Genomic DNA, 21,334 nt, shown 5'->3' with positions numbered 1-21,334 from the left:
TCTCCCTTTTTATTTATGCAACCTGAAGTCTGTATACATTACAGTATCAGTATACATTTAAAACGTTGGGGCTTGGTTAGAAATCTGAAAATCAGCACAATGTTATTTAAAAATAAGCAAAACTAAACATTGTTACAAAAACACACTACGTTACAGAAAAAGTTTTGAAAGGAGAGGGAGGGATGGAAACATGCTACACTATGGAAAAGGGGAATTGGAAGGGCGGCATCCTTACTAATAATCGCTTGAAGGGGGAAAAGAAGGGGGAGGTAGGGGGCAGTAAACTACAAAAAAAATTGAAACTATAAATACATTTTAAAAAATAAAATAAAAAAAAACTGAGAGGCAGCTGACACTACCCAAGGAGGGGGAAGGGTTATATTTGTTGGAGGGGGTCAGGGAAGTGGTAGGGTTAGGGAGGGATCACTACACTGAGAACAAAAGAATAAAAAAAAAGGAAACAAATAAATAAAATCCCTAAACTGCATACTGCCAGTACCTTAGATGGTGGTTACCAGTGGGGGTGAGAGTGGGAAGAGAGCTGTTTGGGAGGGATCAGGAAGTGGGAGGTGTCAGGTGGGAGGGTAATGAACCTTACAAGCTAATTGATTATCCCCCTTACTGCCAGAAATTTCACATAAGGTACGCAGCTGCAATTAGCAGCCTTCTAATTGCCAAAAAGCACTGGCAAAGCCATATATGTCTGCAATTTCTGAACAAAGGGGATCACAGAGAAGCTTGTATAACCATTTGTCATATGACTGCAGTAGTTTTGTGTAAATAATTTCTGTGAGAAACCCAAAGTTTGCAAAAAAGTTAACAATATTTTCTCTTGTAAGGTGTATCCAGTCCACGGATCATCCACTACTTGTGGGATATTCTCATTCCCAACAGGAAGTTGCAAGAGGACACCCACAGCAGAGCTGCTATATAGCTCCTCCCCTAACTGCCATATCCAGTCATTCTCTTGCAACTCTCAACACGTATGGAGGTAGTAAGAAAGAGTGGTGTAATATAGTTAGTTTTTTTATCTTGAATCAAAAGTTTGTTGTTTTTAAATGGTACCGGAGTTGTACTATTTTATCTCGGGCAGTATTTAGAAGAAGAATCTGCCTGCGTTTTCTATGATCTTAACAGCTTGTAACTAAGATCCACTGCTGTTCTCACATATGTCTGAGGAGTGAGGTAACTTCAGAGGGAGAATGGCGTGCAGGTTATCCTGCTATAAGGTATGTGCAGTTATACGTTTTTCTAGGGATGGAATTGCTAGAAAATGCTGCTGATAACGGATTAATGTTAAGCCTAAATACAGTGATTTAATAGCGACTAGTATCAGGCTTACTATCAGAGATATATATTCTTATAAATTTGCAATATAAAACGTTTGTTGGCATGTTTAATCGTTTTTATATATGCTTTGGTGATAAAACTTTATTGGGGCCTAGTTTTTTTCCACATGGCGGGCTTAAATTTTGCCTAGAAACAGTTTCCTGAGGCTTTCCACTGTTGTTGTATGAGTGGGAGGGGCCTATTTTAGCGCTTCTTTGCGCAGTTAAAATTACAAACTGAGACATCCAGCTTCCCTCAGAAGTCCCCTGAATACTATGGGACATCTTTAAAGGGCTGAAAAGGCTTCCAAAATCGTTTATGGGGAAGGTAAGGCCACAGCACAGCTGTGGCAGTTTGTTGTGACTGTTAAAAAACGTCTATTTCGTTTTTTCGATCCGTTTTTTGCATTTAGGGGTTAATCATCCATTTGCAAGTGGGTGCAATGCTCTGTTAACTTATTACATAAAATGTAAAAATTTTGTTTTGCCTTTTTTCACTGTTTTTCAAATTTTGACAAAATTTGTTTCTCTTAAAGACACAGTAACGTTTTTTATATTTGCTTGTTAACTTGATTTAAAGTGTTTTCCAAGCTTGCTAGTCTCATTGCTAGTCTTTACAAACATGTCTGACATAGAGGAAACTACTTGTTCATTATGTTTAAAAGCCATGGTGGAACCCCATCTTAGAATGTGTACCAAATGTACTGATTTCACTTTAAGCAATAAAGATCATTTTTTGTCTTTAAAAAAATTTATCACCAGAGGATTCTGACGAGGGGGAAGTTATGCCGACTAACTCTCCCCACGTGTCAGACCCTTTGACTCCCGCTTAAGGGACTCGCGCTCAAATTGCGCCAAGTACATCAAGGGCGCCCATAGCGTTTACTTTACAAGATATGGCGGCGGTCATGGATAATACACTGTCAGCGGTATTAGCCAGACTACCTGAATTTAAAGGAAAGCGAGATAGCTCTGGGGTTAGACCTAATACAGAGCATACAGACGCTTTAAGAACCATGATATGCAGAAGCTGAGGAAGGGGAGCTTCAGTCTGTGGGTGATATTTCTGACACAGGGAAGATGATTCAACCTGATTCTGATATTTCTAAATTTAAAATTTAAGCTTGAGAACCTCCGCGTGTTGCTCAGGGAGGTTTTAGCTGCTCTGAATGACTGTGATACAATTGCAGTGCCAGAGAAATTGTGTAGACTGGATAAATACTATGCAGTGCTGGTGTGTACTGATGTTTTTCCAATACCTAAAAAGTTTTACAGAAATTATTAATAAGGAATGGGATAGACCAGGTGTGCCGTTCTCTTCCCCTCCTATTTTTAGAAAAATGTTTCCAATAGACGCCACCACACAGGACTTATGGCAGACAGTTCCTAAGGTGGAGGGAGCAGTTTCTACTCTAGCAAAGCGTACTACTATCCCTGTTGAGGACAGTTGTGCTTTTTTTCCAATGGATAAGAAATTAGAAGGTTACCTTAAGAAAATGTTTATTCAATAAGGTTTTATCCTACAGCCCCTTGCATGCATTGCTCCTGTCACTGCTGCTGCAGCGTTCTGGTTTGAGTCTCTGGAAGAGGCTTTACAGGTAGCGACTCCATTGGATGAACATACTTGACAAGCTTAGAGCACTTAAGCTAGCCAATTCCTTTGTTTCTGATGCCATTGTTCATTTGACTAAACTAACGGCTAAGAATTCTGGTTTTGCTATACAGGCGCGCAGGGCGCTATGGCTTAAATCATGGTCAGCTGACGTGACTTCAAAATATAAGCTACTTAACATTCCCTTCAAGGGGCAGACCCTATTCGGGCCTGGTTTGAAGGAGATTATTGCTGATATCACTGGAGGAAAAGGTCATGCCCTTCCTCAGGACAGATCCAAATCAAGGGCCAAACAGTCTAATTTTCGTGGCTTTCGAAACTTCAAGGCAGGTGCGGCATCAACTTCCCCTAATGCAAAACAAGAGGGAACTTTTGCTCAGTCCAAGACGGTCTGGAGACCAAACCAGACCTGGAACAAAGGTAAGCAGGCCAAAAAGCCTGCTGCTGCCTCTAAGACAGCATGAAGGAACGGCCCCCTATCCGGTAACGGATCTTGTAGGGGGCAGACTTTCACTCTTCGCCCAGGCGTGGGCAAGAGATGCCCAGGATCCCTGGGCATTGGAAATTAGAGATATCTTTTGGACTTCAAAGCTTCCCCCCCAAAAAGGGGAGATTTCCCCTTTCACAATTATCTGCAAACCAGATAAAGAGAGAGGCATTCTTACACTGTGTACGAGACCTCCTAGTGGAACAGGGACAGAGTTTTTACTCAAATCTGTTTGTGGTTCCCAAAAAAGAGGGAACCTTCAGACCAATTTTGGATCTAAAGATCTTAAACAAATTCCTCAGAATTCCATCATTCAAGATGGAAACTATTCGTACCATCCTACCTATGATCCAGGAGGGTCAATATATGACTACAGTGGATTTGAAGGATGCTTATCTTCACATTCCGATACACAAAGATCATCATCGGTTTCTCAGGTTTGCCTTTCTAGACAGGAATTACCAGTTTGTAGCTCTTCCCTTTGGATTAGCTACAGCCCCAAGAATCTTTATGAAGGTTCTGGGGTTGCTTCTGGAGGTCCTAAGGCCGCGGGGCATAACAGTGGCCCCTTATTTAGATGACATCCTGATACAGGCGTCAAACTTCCAAATTGCCAAGTCTCATACGGACATAGTACTGGCATTTCTGAGATCGCATGGGTGGAAAGTGAATAAGGAAAAGAGTTCTCTATCCCCAATCACAAGAGTTTCCTTCCTAGGGACTCTGATAGATTCTGTAGAAATGAAAATTTACCTGACAGAGTCCAGGTTGTCAAAGCTTCTAAATTCCTGCCGTGTTCTTCATTCCATTCCGTGAATTTGTCCCCTCTGCTAAATCTGGATCAAGAGACCAGAGATTCTCTTCTCTGGTGGCTATCTCGGGTCCATCTGTCCAAAGGTATGACCTTTCGCAGGCTAGATTGGACAATTGTAACAACAGATGCCAGCCTTCTAGGTTGGTGTGCAGTCTGGAACTCCCTGAAGGCTCAGGGATCGTGGACTCAGGAGGAGACACTCCTTCTAATAAATATTCTGGAACTGAGAGCGATATTCATTGCTCTTCAGGCTTGGCCTCAGTTAGCAACTCTGAGGTACATCAGATTTCAGTCGGACAACATCACGACTGTGGCTTACATCAACCATCAAGGGGGAACAGAAGTTCCCTAGCGATGTTAGAAGTCTCCATATAATTTGCTGGGCAGAGACTCACTCTTGCCTCCTTTCAGCTATCCATATCCCAGGTGTAGAGAACTGGGAGGCGGATTTTCTAAGTCGTCAGACTTTTCATCCGGGTGAGTGGGAACTCCATCCGGAGGCGTTTGCACAATTGATTCATCATTGGGACAAACCAGAACTGGATCTCATGGCATCTCGCCAGAACGCCAAGCTTCCACCGTTTCCTCTGCTCCCTCGACTGATTGCCAAGATCATGCAGGAGAGTGCATCAGTGATTTTGATAGAGCCTGCGCGGCCACGCAGGACCTGGTATGCAGATCTGGTGAACATGTCATCCTTTCCACCATGGACTCTGCCTCTGAGACAGGACCCTCTACCTCGGTCCTTTCAACCATCTAAATCTAATTTCTCTGAGACGGACTGCCTGGAGATTGAACGCTTGATTTTATCAAAGCATGGCTTCTCCGAGTCAGTCATTGATACCTTAATACAGGCACGAAAGCCTGTCACTAGGAAAATTTAACATAAGATATGGCGTAAATATCTTTATTGGTGTGAATCCAAGGGTTACTCATGGAGTAAGGTCAGGATTCCCAGGATATTATCTTTTCTCCAAGATGGTTTGGGAAAAGGATTGTCAGCTAATTCCTTAAAAGGACAGATTTCTACTCTGTCTATTCTTTTGCACAAGCGTCTGGCAGATGTTCCAGACGTTCAGGCATTTTGTCAGGCTTTGGTTAGAATCAAGCCTGTGTTTAAACCTGTTGCTCCGCCATGGAGCTTAAATCTGGTTCTTAAGGTTCTTCAAGGAGTTCCGTTTGAACCTTTTCATTCCATAGATATCAAACTTTTATCTTGGAAAGTTCTTTTTTGGTAGCTATTTCCTCGGCTCGTAGAGTCTCCGAGTTATCTGCTTTACAATATGATTCTCCTTATCTGATCTTCCATTCGGATAAGGTAGTCCTGTGTACCAAACCTGGGTTTTTACCTAAGGTGGTATCTAACAAGAATATCAATCAAGAGATTGTTGTTCCATCTTTGTGTCCTAATCCTGCTTCAGAGATGGAACGTCTATTACATAATCTAGATGTGGTTCGTGCTTTAAAGTTTTACTTACAAGCTACTTAAAATATCGTCAAACATCTGCTTTGTTTGTTGTCTACTCTGGACAGAGGAGAGGTCAAAAGGCTTCGGCAACCTCTCTTTCTTTTTGACTAAGAAGCATAATCCGCTTAGCCTATGAGACTGCTGGACAGCAGCCTCCTGAAAGGATTACAGCTCGTTCTACTAGAGCTGTGGCTTCCACTTGGGCCTTTAAAAATCAGGCTTCTGTTGAATAGATTTGCAAGGCGACGAGGTCTTCGCTTCATACTTTTTCCAATTTCTAGAAATTTGACACCTTTGCTTCTTCGGAAGTTATTTTTGGGAGAAAGGTTTTACAGGCAGTGGTACCTTTCGTTTAAATACCTGCCTTGTCCCTCCCTTCATCCGTGTACTTTAGCTTTGGTATTGGTATCCCACAAGTAATGGATGATCCGTGGACTGGATACACCTTACAAGAGAAAACACAATTTATGCTTACCTGATAAATTTATTTCTCTTGTGGTGTATACAGTCCACGGCCCGCCCTGTCATTTTAAGGCAAGTAATTTTTTCATTTAAACTACAGTCACCACTGCACCCTATGGTTTCTCCTTTCTCAGCGTGTTTTCGGTCGAATGACTGGATATGGCAGTTAGGGGAGGAGCTATATAGCAGCTCTGCTGTGGGTGTCCTCTTGCAACTTCCTGTTGGGAATGAGAATATCCCACAAGTAATGGATGATCTGTGGACTGGATACACCAAAAGAGAAATAAATTTATCAGGTAAGCATAAATTGTGTGTTTTTATATGATTATATCTGGCATTCAAATAGCGGTCTTAAATATACCAAAATAGGCCTAGATCAATACCTTGGGTTGTCTTCTTTTTATATATATATATATATATATATATATATATATATATATATATATATATATATATATATATATATATATATATACTGTATATAGTTTTCATAGGTAAATGACATTTTTTTTATTTCTATCTATTTCTGTTTAATCAGAGTGATATAAAAAAATGCTAAAAAAATTCCTGCACTTTAGGATAAGTTTTACTCTGAAATTAAAGGGGTTAATGGGACATGAGACCCAAAAAATTTCTTTCATGATTTGGTTAGAATGTTCAATTTTAAACAACTTTCCAATTTATTTATATGATTAAATTTGCTTCATTCTGTTATTATCCTTTGTTGAAGGAGCAGCAATGCACTACTGGAAACTAAATGAGCACAGCCAATGAGCCAAGAGGGATATATGTGCTGCCACCAATCGGCAGCCATCTCCCAGCTCCAGAATCTACCTAGGCATATTTTTCAACAAAGGATACCAAGAGAATAAAGCAAATTAGATAATAAAATGAAATGAAAGTTTTGTTAATTTGCATGCTCTGTCTGAATCATGAAAGAGAAATTTTGCTTTTCATATCCCTTTAAATTAAACTTAGGAAGTCAAGATAGTGAACGTTTCTTGCAGTAGAACCAATTCTAGACCAGTCAGAGAAGCAACCTTAGCCATCTCTCTTCGTTTCTCTCATTTGGTGTCTGTCCGTGCTCCTCTCCAGGACAGCCAATGGAAAGCCCGTAGGCTGCAGAAGTTGGAAGCGTCGGCGCGATTAGAGTTGCAGTCTGCGCTAGAGGCAGAGATAAGGGCCAAGCAGAGCCTTCAGGAGGAACTTAACAGATTTAAGTCGGAAAGTCATGACGCCGAGAGGTAAGAACTTGGCATAAAGTCTTTAAACATCTCTGCGTATTTAAATATGTTTGTTTCTCTTCTATCTTTCTCTGTTACCTTAGTCCTAAGGAATACACAACAAATAGTGCACCGCTAAGGCATCTATCAGTTCCGCCTGGGAGTTTTTTGTTTGATTTTTTAAAATAGTTAACCTTTCATTAGCAAACCCGGACCGGCGATTAAAAAACCCCCCGCTGCAATGTAAAGTTTAATGAATAAAAGTGCCCCGGTATTTAATAGGATTTTTAAAAACCCGGCACTCATTCATGAAACTTTACATTCACTTTAAACCCTAGAAAGACAAAGACATTCATGTTTTTTTTCCAGATTTGAATTAAGACTAGTACAGTGCAAATTCGATCATATCTTTTTTTATTTATATAGTTGATCAGTTTATAGGTTAATAAGACATTGTTGCTTATCAGTATTGCAAGGTAGAGCCAGCAAATGTTTATGGCAATATATTAATAAAATCAATGTTCTTGGTTCAAGCCATTACTCTCTCTCAGTGATTTGCAACCTTTTTTTTGCCGTGGCACACTTTTTTACATTAAAAATCCTGTGGCACACCACCATCCCAAAATTTTACAAAATCACACATTGTAGAGTAATACAGGATATATATACAGTATATATATATATATATATATATATATATATATATATATATATATATATACACACACACACACACACACACACACACACACACTGTACTGTGCTGTCATGCCATGCCTCCTACAAACTATACATGACATATTGACATTCATTCACAAACAATCATAATGATTGTCTGTGAATGAATGTCAATGTCATGGATGTAAATGATGCCTGATGAGCCTGTCACATACCTACCAATATTTCAAAATTTGAAAGAGGGACACCCCCGCACTGTTGTCAGTCTGCCGCGCCACACCTGAGGGTCTCTCACGGCACACTGGTTGAAAAACACTGCTCTAGATATACTCAGATCAAAGGTATGTAATGCATGAAAATGTTGAGGTTTTACTATAGTGGGCTTTTCCATGTGTTTGCATTTTGTAAAGTTACTACATTTGTATGCATACATGTCTGCCCTTTTTCTCCAGGTGTTGTAAATGCTATATAGTGTACATATATATATATATGTGTGAGAAAACTGTTCTGGGATATTCCTGTAAATTGAATTACTCTCTGAATTTCTGTTTTTTTAGGAAAATGCAGGAGGCTGAGGAGGAAAATCGAAAGCTGCGAGCGGAGCTGGAGAAATGTCACGAGGAAGCAAAATCAAAAGCGTCAACTGGTATTTAAGATTTGTTACCATATTACACTAAGAAAGGAATATATTTTTAAAACAAGTTGTTGGCATTTGGTTCTGTATTTCTTTATGAAATATTCAGTTAATTCTGTTTGTTTACAGAGACCAAGCCACAGAGATCTCTGATTCCTTTTCTCTCGTTCCGTTCTGAGGTAAGACCATACAGAATTCTAACTAAATGACATTTGTATCTATCTATCTATCTATCTATCTATATATCTATCTATATATCATCTATCTATCAAATTCATCTATCTATCAAATATATCATATGTCTATCAAATATATCATCTATGTATCCCCCCCCTCTCTCTCTCTCTCTAATATATAATATATCTATCAATATATCATCTACCTATCAAATTCATCTATCTATCTATCTATCTATCTATCTATCTATCTATCTATCTATCAAATTCATCTATCTATCAAATATATCATATGTCTATCAAATATATCATCTATGTATCCCCCCCCTCTCTCTCTCTCTCTAATATATAATATATATATCAATATATCATCTACCTATCAAATTCATCTATCTATCTATCTATCTATCTATCAAATTCATCTATCTATCAAATATATCATATGTCTATCAAATATATCATATGTCTATCAAATATATCATATGTCTATCAAATATATCATATGTCTATCAAATATATCATCTATGTATCCCCCCCCTCTCTCTCTCTCTAATATATAATATATCTATCAATATATCATCTACCTATCAAATATATCTATCTATCAAATATATCATATATCTATGTATCCCCCCCTCTCTCTCCCTCTCTCTCTCTCTGTCTGTCTATCAAATATATCATATATCTATCAATATATCATCTACCTATCAAATACATCTATCTCTATCTACTTATCAAATACATCATCTATCTATCAAATATATCATCTATGTATCTCTCTCTCTCAAATATATAATATATCTATCAATATATCATCTACCTATCAAATACATCTATATCTATCAAATATATAATCTATCAAATATATCATCTATGTATCTCTCTCTCTCTCTATTCACGCATGTGCATACTTTTTGCTGAATGACTTGCGTTTATAATATTATTAGGTCACAATTTAAGGCTGGAGGAAATGAGATTTAATGGGACACTGAACCCAATTTTTTTCTTGTCCGATTCAGATAGAGCATGCACTTTTAAGCAACTTTCTAATTTACTCCTATTATCAATTTTTCTTCGTTCTCTTGCTATCTTTATTTGAAAAAGTAGGCATCTAAGCTATTTTTTGGTCCAGACCCTGGACAGCACTTGTTTATTGGTCGGTTAAATGAATCCACCAATCAGCAAGAACAACCTAGGTTGTTCAACAAAAATGGGCTGGCATCTAAACTTACATTCTTGCTTTTCAAATAAAGATACCAAGAGAATGAAGAAAATTCGATAATAGGAGTAAATTAGAAAGTTGCTTAAAATTGCATGCTCTATCTGAATAACAAAAGAAAAAGTTTTGGTTCAGTGTCCCTTTAATCTCCTGCAACGTAAATATTTTGTTCACTGTAAGAGCAATAAAATTGTGGAACTCATTACCAAAGAAGGCAGTAAATGCCAACACCATAGATACATTTAAAAATGGTTTAGATACATTTATGGCTAGAAACAGATTTCAGGGATATAATTTCTTGGGTTAAATGGTTCGGCTTTCTAACAGGATTAATTTAAGATCAACTGGGGCTTTTATTGTAAGTATTTTAAGATTTGTATAGGTTGAATGCAATGGATTTCTGTCTTTTTTTCAACCTCATCTACTATGCTACTATGCCACTATGTTACTATGTAATGTATTCGCTCTGAACAATTTTTTTTTTTCACTAGAATGGCGCTTTATTTGTATTATGTGTTTAAATTCATGCAGAGAGGTTAAACACAAATCTCACACACTACACTAACACATAGATGAAAGGACTAAAAAATATTGTAGAATTGCATAATCAACAAGTGGTTAATACAAAACACTGCAGTTATGACAACTAATTTGTCAGTAGATTTGTTTTTTCTGACAAATGTAAAATATTCCTTTCATTCCCCTATCCCTTGTATCATGTGACAGCCATCAGCCAATCACAGACTCATATACTTATAATACTGTAAACTCTTCTCAGTAGGTGCTGGCAAATCAGAAAGTGTGCATATAAACACTGTGCACAATTTGCTCTTGGAAGTAAATTAGAAAGTGTATAAAAACATTGCTTGCTCTGTCTGAAACATAAATGTTCATTGTAAACTAAACCTAATATATTATTTTCAAGTGTGTTTAATTGAAGTCTATACCAGTAGGCTTTTATAATTGGGGTAATGACTGCATTAAAGGGACATGAAACCCCCAAAAAAATATTTAATTATTTAGATAGAACATACCATTTTAAACAACTTTCTAATTTACTTCTATCATCTAATTTGCTTCATTTTCTTGGTATCCTTTGTTGAAGGAGCAACAATGCACTACTGGGAGCTAACTGAAACCCAATGATAAGAGGTATATATGTCCAGCCACCAATCAGCAGCTTCTGAGACTACCTAGGTATACTTTTCAAGAAAGGATACAAAGAGAATTAAAGGGACATTAAACCCAATTTTTTTTCTTTTACAATTCAGATAGAGCAGCAATTTTAAGCAACTTTTTAATTTACTCCTATTATCAATTTTCTTCATTCTTTTGCTATCTTTATTTGAAAAAGAAGACATCTAAGTTAAAAGGACATGAAACCCACATTTTTTCTTTCATGATTTTGAAAGATCATGCATTTTCAAACAACTTTTTAATTTACTTCTTTTATCTAATGTGTTTTATTATATCTTGATATTCTTTGCTGAAAAGCATATCTAGATAGGCTCAGTAGCTGCTGATTGGTTCCTGCACCTTGAAGCCTGTGGTGATTGGCTTCCCATGTGCATTGCTTTTTCTTTAACTTAGAATATTTAAAAAATAAAGCAAAATAAATAATAGAAGTAAATTGTAATGTTGTTTAAATTTGTATTCTCTATCTGAATAATTAAAGAAAATTTTAGGGTTTAGTGTCCCTTTTAGGAGCCAGACAATTTTTGGTTCAGAGCACTGGACAGCACTTTTAAATGGTGGATACATTTAGCCACCAATCAGCAAGCACAACCCAGGTTGTGAACGAAAAATAGGCCGGATTCTAAACTTACATTCTTGCTTTTCAAATAAAGATAGCAAGGGAATGAATAAAAAATGAAAATAGGAGTAAATTAGAAAGTTGCTTAAAATTGCATGCTCTATCTGAATCATGAAAGAGTCAGTGTCCCTTTAAATAGATTAGATAATATAAATAAATTGTAAGCTCTATCTAAATCAAGAAAGAAAGAATTTGGGTTTCATGTCCTTTTAACGTATATAGCGTATCCCAGATTTCAAATACCTGTGTGATATTGAGATATGGTTGTGTCCCACAGTGACCAATGCCTGGTATATTAGTGAGCTTGAGTAGCGGTTCTGCCTAAATACTGTAAAAATTACAGCCAGAAAAAAAAGTTGCCACAATTCGGGTTTAGCTTGAGCAAGCTGCATTATATATATAAAGTTGTCCGCTCGTCTTCGCTACTTACGGGCAGCGGATGAACAGGATATGCTGCCCCTATGTATCATTACACACTCAAGTGAGTGTGTAAAGGCTGCCCCCTTCTTTTGCACGACCAATCACATTAGAGAAGGGACTGTCAATCACCCAGAGCGAGCGCTCAGTGCTTTCTTCTCCTCAGAGGTGGCGTACAGGGCCGTTTCTAGAAAATTTGGCTCCCAGGGCGAGATTGCAAATTGTGCCCCCCACTCCTAAAATTTTATCTCCCTCCCAACCTTCCATGTTTCACTGGAAATTACTTTTAGTTTTCAACTCTTCCAAAATGTACCGTAGTTTTTAAATAGAAACTTCAGCTTCCAAAAGAACATAAAGAACAAGACAAAAGGAAAAAAATATATAAAATATGTTAAAATGAATCATTAAAGGGTATAGTGGCAGTTATAGCTGCCTAATGGCCCTATGTTGTGCTACAAATAGCAAATAAACATAACTTATTCACAAGCTTGTTTGTCTCAATGCTAAAATAAAATAAAGAAAATCAGACGTTTTCTTAAACCACAATATATCATTTGTTTAAGCTATCATTGGTGTGCGGATTAAACCCATCAGCTTCTGCTTGTGCTATATTTTAATCCAGTTACAGTAGAGAACAACCAGAGCACTGCAAAGGATTGCTATACATTCCACTGTAGCCCTCTGTCCTATAAAGGGGTTAAACAGACAGGAAACCCCTAAACTTTCATTCATGATTCAGATAGAACATACCATTTTAAACAACCTTCAAATGTACTTTTATTATCAAATATGCTTCATTCTCTTGTTATCCTGAAGAAACAGCATTGCACTACTGGCAGGAAGCTGAACACATCTAGTTAGCCAATCACAAGAGACAAATGTGTGCAGGCACCAATAAGTAGCAAGCTCCCACTAGTGTGGGATATGTGCATATTCTTTTTCTATAAGGGATACCAAGAGAATGAAGCACATCTGAAAATAGTGAATTTAAAATTGTCTTAAAAAGACATGCGCTATCTGAATCATGCAGGGCCACTAAATGTTTATATATATATATATATATATATATATATATATATATATATATATATATAGGCACTCAATGTTTTATTTATTTATATATATATATATATATATATACCATGGAAACAAATGCACTCTCTGGTCTTTTTTTTTAAGTGGAGAAAAAAATCTCTGTTTAATGTAACGTTTTCAGGGAACTCATCCCCGTCATCAGCACAATTACAGTGTCACACATACAACCTTATATACACATATGTGGAATAACAAAATAGCAAATACCTGTCTTCACTCAGTGAAAATAGCGCCAAACACTCGTGCTGGAACGCACTGTTTGCGTTCCAGAGTGTGCTAACCGGAAGTGTTACACTCTACAGAACTTCCGGTGTGTTTAATCAAAATTACAATGAAATAGACAAAATATGCTTTTACGATCCATTATTACAAAATATTTAAGCCTCTCTATAATGGCTTATCCTGTGCCAAATGTGTTTCACAAAAAGAAAGTTTAGCCGTCAGTTAGAGGGCATCTTATAATTAAACATTACGGTGATCGTGTGAATTGTGTATTAGAGGACTCTTACTCTACTAATGTGTTACCTCCACGCATATCGACTTGTCATCTAAAAGCATGTCACTCTATGCTTATGGCCTCTGTGGTACCTTCATTATTTAATGCCGCACTCGGCTTGGCAAGTTGTTATACCGGTTGTCATGGTAACTGTCATGGGCCGGAACTACTTCACGTATTGATATCTGTACATGGATGCAGCTGATCAGCTGGAATGCGCTATGCTTCGCTGCTATTGTACATTACCAATGACTAAAGTTCCCCATGTCTACTATCATGATGATTTTAGATGACAAGTCGATATGCGTGGAGGTAACACATTAGTAGAGTAAGAGTCCTCTAATACACAATTCACACGATCACCGTAATGTTTAATTATAAGATGCCCTCTAACTGACGGCTAAACTTTCTTTTTGTGAAACACATTTGGCACAGGATAAGCCATTATAGAGAGGCTTAAATATTTTGTAATAATGGATCGTAAAAGCATATTTTGTCTATTTCATTGTAATTTTGATTAAACACACCGAAAGTTCTGTAGAGTGTAACACTTCTGGTTAGCACACTCTGGAACGCAAACAGTGCGTTCCAGCATGAGTGTTTGGCGCTATTTTCACTGAGTGAACACAGGTATTTGCTATTTTGTTATTCCACATATGTATATATAAGGTTGTATGTGTGACACTGTAATTGTGCTGATGACGGGGATGAGTTCCCTGAAAACGTTACATTAAACAGAGATTTTTTTCTCCACTTAAAGGGACAGTCAACACTTACTTTAACATGTTTTTATATTGAAAATAACAAAACGGAGGTCCGCCTACACTATACCCCTCCTGCCTTGCCGCCTTGCTTCTGTCCTAATCAGCGGCACTAACTACTCTAATACCCAGTAAATATGGATGCCGGACTCCCCCCACCATTACGTAGCTGCCTTCTTCTTCAACTGATAAGCAAATCAGAATCCAGGCATCGGACAGAAATTGCAAGCGCGTGCAATTTCAGTCCGAGGACTGGATTCTGATTTGCTTATCAGTTGAAGAAGAAGGCAGCTACGTAATGGTGGGGGGAGTCCGGCATCCATATATACCGGGTATTAGAGTAGTTAGCGCCGCTGATTAGGACAGAAGCAAGGCGGCAAGGCAGGAGGGGTATAGTGTAGGCGGACCTCCGTTTTGTTATTTTCAATATAAAAACATGTTAAAGTAAGTGTTGACTGTCCCTTTAAAAAAAAGACCCGAGAGTGCATTTGTTTCCATGGTATATTGATTGTATTCCTGCACCCAGGCGGATGACTGAAGGAGGGTAAAACTGTATACTGGACGGTATTATATATATATATATATATATATATATATATATATATATATATATACGCATATATATACATATACAAAGGTCTACAAAATATCGCCAGACATAGTGATGTAGTGCTGTGAACAGTGATATTAATCCATGGCATGAGGGGTCAAGCAGCATTAAATTAGCATGATTAGGTTAGTAGCATTTTTAAAAGCACATTTATATGCTGTTGTTGCGTTTCTTGCATCTGTACCTATTCCTGTTTCTGCACAAAAGAAAGTATAATGTAAATGGTACTATAATGAACAAAAGCAAATATGTATTTGTGATGCTGATAACATTTTAAATGAATAAATAAATGTTGATATGTTAAAGTGTGATAGGTATAGCAATATATGTTGTGGCTGTAACTTATCTCACTGACTGCATAATGCTATGTATACCATACTGTAAATGTCTTTTGTTATATTACTGCAACATGTATTTTCACTATTAGATTTATTTTTGTCAAGGTACATTTTATGATGTGTTTTATTATGTCAAGTGGCATACTTAATGCATATAAATCTTATATACTTAAGACATTTCACTGGAATTACCATAATATTATTATTTTTTTTTAAATTCTATTGGGCCCATACTCAGAAGCAGCTGGCTTTTCTCTCCCAGGGTTATATACCTGTTAGATTCCTTGTGGAAAATTAATGGTGTGTGGGTTAAGCAGGAGTAGGAAGGCTGTATACCCTCTGATCTCAGGTAATGATGACCTCTAACCCCTGGTAGTGATGTCTACCCCTGGTGATAATACTAGCATGCTTTCAGTTATATACAATGAGCAGTGCTAACACCAGGGTAACGGACAGTGGCAGCCTCAGACTGCCAGCTAATGTGCTTGCCAACCCCAGGACCCCATACAATGAGTTACAGATACCCATATATGATGTAGTGTGTTTGTCTATCTGTATCTATTAGTGTGTATGTGTGTGTATGCTATGTAGTGTGTGTGTCTGCATGTATAAATGTAAGCTATGAAGTGTGTGTATCTGCATGTATAAGTGTATACTATGTAGTGTGTGTATCTGCATGTGTATGTGTATACTATGTAGTGTGTGTGTATCTGCATGTGTATGTGTATACTATGTAGTGTGTGTGTATCTGCATGTGTAAGTGTATGCTATGTAGTGTGTGTGTATCTGCATGTGTATGTGTATACTATGTAGTGTGTGTGTATCTGCATGTGTATGTGTATACTATGTAGTGTGTGTGTGTGTGTATATCTGCATGTATAAGTGTAAGCTATGTAGTGTGTGTGTCTGTATGTGTAAATGTATGCTATGTAGTGTGTGTGCGTATCTGCATGTATAAGTGTATGATATGTACTGTGTGTGTCTGCATATGTAAGTGTATGCTATGTAGTGTGTGTATCTGCATGTGCAAGTATATGCTATGTAGTGTGTGTGTATCTGCATGTGTAAGTGTATGGTATGTTGTGTGTGTGTGTGCATATGTAAGTGTATGCTATGTAGTGTGTGTGTGTATCTCCATGTGTAAGTGTATACTATGTAGTGTGTGTGTATCTGCATGTGTAAGTGTATGCTATGTAGTGTGTATCTGCATGTGTAAGTGTATGCTATGTAGTGTGTGTGTGTATATGTAAGTGTATGGTATGTTGTGTGTGTGTGCATATGTAAGTGTATGCTATGTAGTGTGTGTGTATCTGCATGTGTAAGTGTATGCTATGTAGTGTGTGTTTATCTGCATGTGTAAGTGTATGCTATGTAGTGTATGTATCTGCATATGTAAGTGTATGCTATGTAGTGTGTGTGTATCTGCATGTGTAAGTGTATGCTATGTAGTGTATGTATCTGCATGTGTAAGTGTATGCTATGTAGTGTGTGTTTATCTGCATGTGTAAGTGTATGCTATGTAGTGTATGTATCTGCATGTGTAAGTGTATGCTATGTAGTGTGTGTGTGTATATGTAAGTGTATGGTATGTTGTGTGTGTGCATATGTAAGTGTATGCTATGTAGTGTGTGTGTATCTGCATGTGTAAGTGTATGCTATGTAGTGTGTGTTTATCTGCATGTGTAAGTGTATGCTATGTAGTGTATGTATCTGCATGTGTAAGTGTATGCTATGTAGTGTATGTATCTGCATATGTAAGTGTATGCTATGTAGTGTATGTATCTGCATATTTAAGTATATGCTATGTAGTGTGTGTATGTGCATGTGTAAGTGTATGGTATGTAGTGGATGTGTAAGTGTATGCTATGTAGTGTGTTACTGTGCATTTTTGCTGACTTCAAAGGCCAGAATCTAGAATATTAATGGGGAATGCTGAGAGTAGTTTTAAAGAATCTGTTATTAAATGTCCAATTAAGATAAAAATATTTACCACTGTCTCTGCAAAGGTTAATTAAATTCAGAGCTCACATAGCTATACCAGTGGTTTGAGCTTGTGTTTGATTTGCTGCCTAAGAGTAATAAAATATATGACTTTATTTAGAATTTTATTTATATTACTTTGGTCTTATGATTTTTTTTAAGCCCCACCCACCACATTTAATATTTTTGCGGGGGGGGGGTCCCTCTTTTGAATTTTGAAATGTTGGGCAGTATGGTAATCTGAGCAGTTTCTTACAGGGCAACTGATTAACAGCCAGTCCCTGCCTTTAACAGAGCATAACGTCATAATAAAGATAACTACAAATCTCTATAGAACACACAACTGAGACACTGTTTTTCTAATAACTTATTTTAGAAGGGAGCACAGTGCAAATTAACTTAGGTAATCTGATAGCAGCACTTCTGTAGTAGGGGAAATACGTGAAAACATCACTCAGATCTGAAGCAGTAGCAGGGTGAAGACTGCACTGACACTACCTGCCATTCTGCCGTTATCCAAGCAAGGGGGAGGACAGCTGAAAACAAGGCTGTTATACCCTCCGTGTTGAAAGCCAAACCCCCGCACTAAAATCCTATGGTCATGTTCTGGCATGGGAGTCAAATTACTAACGCTACTCACAGGACCTTGCGACACAACATGCAGGTTATAAATTACTTGCAAGTGATCAGGTGTGACAAGCTAACAGGGAAACAACTCATCGTGTGTGTCATTTTTTTTTTATGTTCAGCCAGTTGCCTACATTTTTTTCAAAGAAAGATGTATGTGACGCAGTATCTCCCTGGTGGTGCCCCGGGCAACTGCCCGGTTCACCCGGCCCTGGTGGCATAGAGTGTAAGGAGCAGCAGTCTAATGACTGCTACTTCTTACATTGCGGGAAGCAGGCTCGCATATGCGGAACCGCCCCGTAAAGGCTTCGGAGCAGCTTTCACTGCTTAGTACAAGGAGCCCAAATGTATTGTTCATGGATATCCCTGTAAATAACAAAGGGTTAAATGTATTATTTTCAATTTTTCAGAAAGATTTGTCCAGTACAGAAAATTCCGACCATACACAGAGCAACGTGATATTAAGGCGTGGAGAAAGAACAGACGTGAGTATATCAATGCACCAAAATAATCCATTTACTTTTGATATGTATGTGTTATTTATAGGAACATGTTAGACAATATTAACGTACTCTTATCCATTAGATTATTTTATTGCTTCACTAAAGCGCCTTGGTAACTGTGAGTTCAACGTTCTGTAAAAGGAACACAAGGCATGAATGCTCATAATCCGCACATGGCTGGTGAGCCAATCACGAGGGGCATACGAATATAGCAGCCAATCATGAGATGTGTTGCACCTTTTTGCTCTTAAAGGCATAGATACCAAAGAACATTTGTGTAATCAGAAAATTGTATTGCATTAAAATGTCCCTTTAAGGGATACAAAGGTCAATTTTGCGATGTGTGTGGGTGCATTTATTTTGAAAGGGACAGTCTAATTTCTTTATTACCCATTCCCCAGATTTGCATAACCCACACTGTTATATTAATACACTTTTTGCTTCTGTGATTGCCTTGCATCTAAGCCTCTGCAGACTGCCCCCTTATCTCAGTTCTTTTGACACACTTGCATTTTAGCCAATCAGTGCTGACACCTACGGGAGTGAGCACAATGGTATCTATATGGCACACATGAACTAATGCTCTCTAGCTGTGAAAAACTGTCAAATGCATTCAGAAAACAGGCAGCCTTAGAAATTAGCATATGAGCCTACCTAGGTTTATCTTTCAACAAAGAATACAAAGAGAACAAAGCAAATTTGTTGATAAAAGTAAATTGGAAAGCTGTTTAAAATGACATGCCCTATCTGAATCATGAGTGTAATTTTGACTAGATTGTCCCTTTGATAGAAGCATTGACCCCAAGCTCAGCGAGATGGTGTTGGTCTGTCTTTTGTCTGTGAAGACTTAATTTGTGTCATGTAAATTGAAATGCTGCCATGCACATTGTAAGTTGAATTTTGTGACTAATACACCCTAAAAAAACCTCACCTAATTCAGAGGTATCCAGTTATTGGCCAGCAATATAAGTGGGGTTCTTTTTTTTTTTTTTTTTTTTTTTTTTTTTTTTTTTTTTATTAATTTCCGCTGCCCATTTTCCCACCTTGGTTGCCACTCAGTGTGTTTTAGTAAGGTGAGAAATTTGTGGCAGAATAGAATTTAAAGTTAGGGATTTAACAAGTATTGCTTTTCTCCTATTTGTTTTACAAATTTTAATATTGACCCAAATAAAAAAAAAAAAAAGGATTTTTGCACCCACATTTTTTTTTCTTCATGGTAATATATTACCATAATATTTTTAAACAATTTTCCAATTTATTTCTATTATCTAATTTGCTTCATTCTATTGGTATCCTTTGTTAAAAAAGCATACCTAGGTAGGCTCAGGAGCTGGGTGCCAGCTGCTGATTGGTGGCTGCACATATATGCCTCTTGTCATTGGCTTAGCAATGTGTTAAGCTAGCTCCCAGCAATGCATTGCTTCTTCTTTAACAAAGGATACCAGGAGAATGAAGCAAAATTGATAATAGAAGTAAAATGGAAAGCTGTTTAAAATTGTGTGTTCTATCTAAATAATGAGAGAAAATATTTGGGTTTTATGCCCCTTTAACACTATTTTTTTGTTTGTTTACGTCTATGTGAAGTTTACACAAATCTTAAAGGGACACTGAACCCAAATTTTTTCTTTCATGATTCAGATAGAGCATGCAATTTTAAGCAACTTTCTAATTTACTCCTATTATCATTTTTTCTTTGTTCTCTTGCTATCTTTATTTGAAAAAGATGGCATCTAAGCTGTTTTTGTTTTTGTTTAGAACTCAATCTATCTATTGGGTACTTATAGAGCGCAAACTAATCACCCGTGAAGGTCTCAAGGCGCTAAGGGAAAGCAGGAGGAGGGGGGGGGGGGGATGGGCGTTCAGTCGAAGAGCCAGGTTTTGAGGTCCTTTCTGAACTTTGTAAGGGAGGTGGATTGTCTGAGGTGCAGCGGGATGGTGTTCCATGTCTTTGCTGCTATGTGGGAGAAGGATCTTCCGCCTGCTGTGGATTTACTGATGCGGGGGATGACTGCGAGTGCTTGGTCGGCTGATCGGGATTGTCTGGCGGGGGTGTAGAAATTTACAAAGTGGTTGATGTATTTGGGTCCGATGTTGTGTAGGGCCTTGAACGCGTGGGTAAGGAGCTTGAATGCAATTCTCTTGTTGATGGGGAGCCAGTGAAGGTTCCTTAGGTGTTCGGTGATGTGGCATTGGAGAGGAATGTCAAGAATGAGTCTGGCTGAGGCATTCTGGATACGTTGGAGTCTCTTTTGGAGTTTGATGGTGGAGCCGGCGTAGAGTACATTGCCGTAGTCCAACCGGCTGCTGACAAGGGCGTGGGTGACTGTTTTCTTGGTTTCGGTAGGGATCCACTTGAAGATTTTTCGTAGAAGGTGGAGGATCTGGAAGCATGTTGAGGTGATGGCATTGATTTGTCGGTTCATGGAGAGTGAGGAGTCTAGGAGGAAGCCTAGATTTTGTGCGTGGTCGGTTGGGGTTGGAGGGTGACTGAGGGCTGTGGGCCACCAGGAGTCATCCCATGCGGATTTTTTGGGTCCGAAGAGGAGGACTTCGGTTTTCTCTGTGTTCAGTTTGAGCCACTTGTCATTCATCC

At 38.0% G+C, this 21,334-nt stretch overlaps 1 protein-coding gene across 1 annotated transcript in view; it reads left to right on the top strand.

The window, feature by feature from the left end:
* Positions 1–21,334, top strand: part of LOC128665888 (serine/threonine-protein kinase MRCK alpha) — a 420,939-nt gene that overhangs the window by 327,407 nt on the left and 72,198 nt on the right. The window contains exons 19-22 of the mRNA XM_053720136.1: positions 7,267–7,415; positions 8,630–8,718; positions 8,836–8,885; positions 18,649–18,723. Coding sequence (XP_053576111.1) covers positions 7,267–7,415; positions 8,630–8,718; positions 8,836–8,885; positions 18,649–18,723 — 363 coding nt within the window. The remainder of the gene's footprint in view (positions 1–7,266; positions 7,416–8,629; positions 8,719–8,835; positions 8,886–18,648; positions 18,724–21,334) is intronic.

The sequence above is a fragment of the Bombina bombina genome, chromosome 7 (assembly GCF_027579735.1).
Source record: "Bombina bombina isolate aBomBom1 chromosome 7, aBomBom1.pri, whole genome shotgun sequence".
Lineage (NCBI taxonomy): Eukaryota > Metazoa > Chordata > Amphibia > Anura > Bombinatoridae > Bombina > Bombina bombina.
The sequence above is the reverse complement of the archived record's forward strand: the minus strand, read 5'-3'. Positions and strand labels throughout refer to the sequence as shown.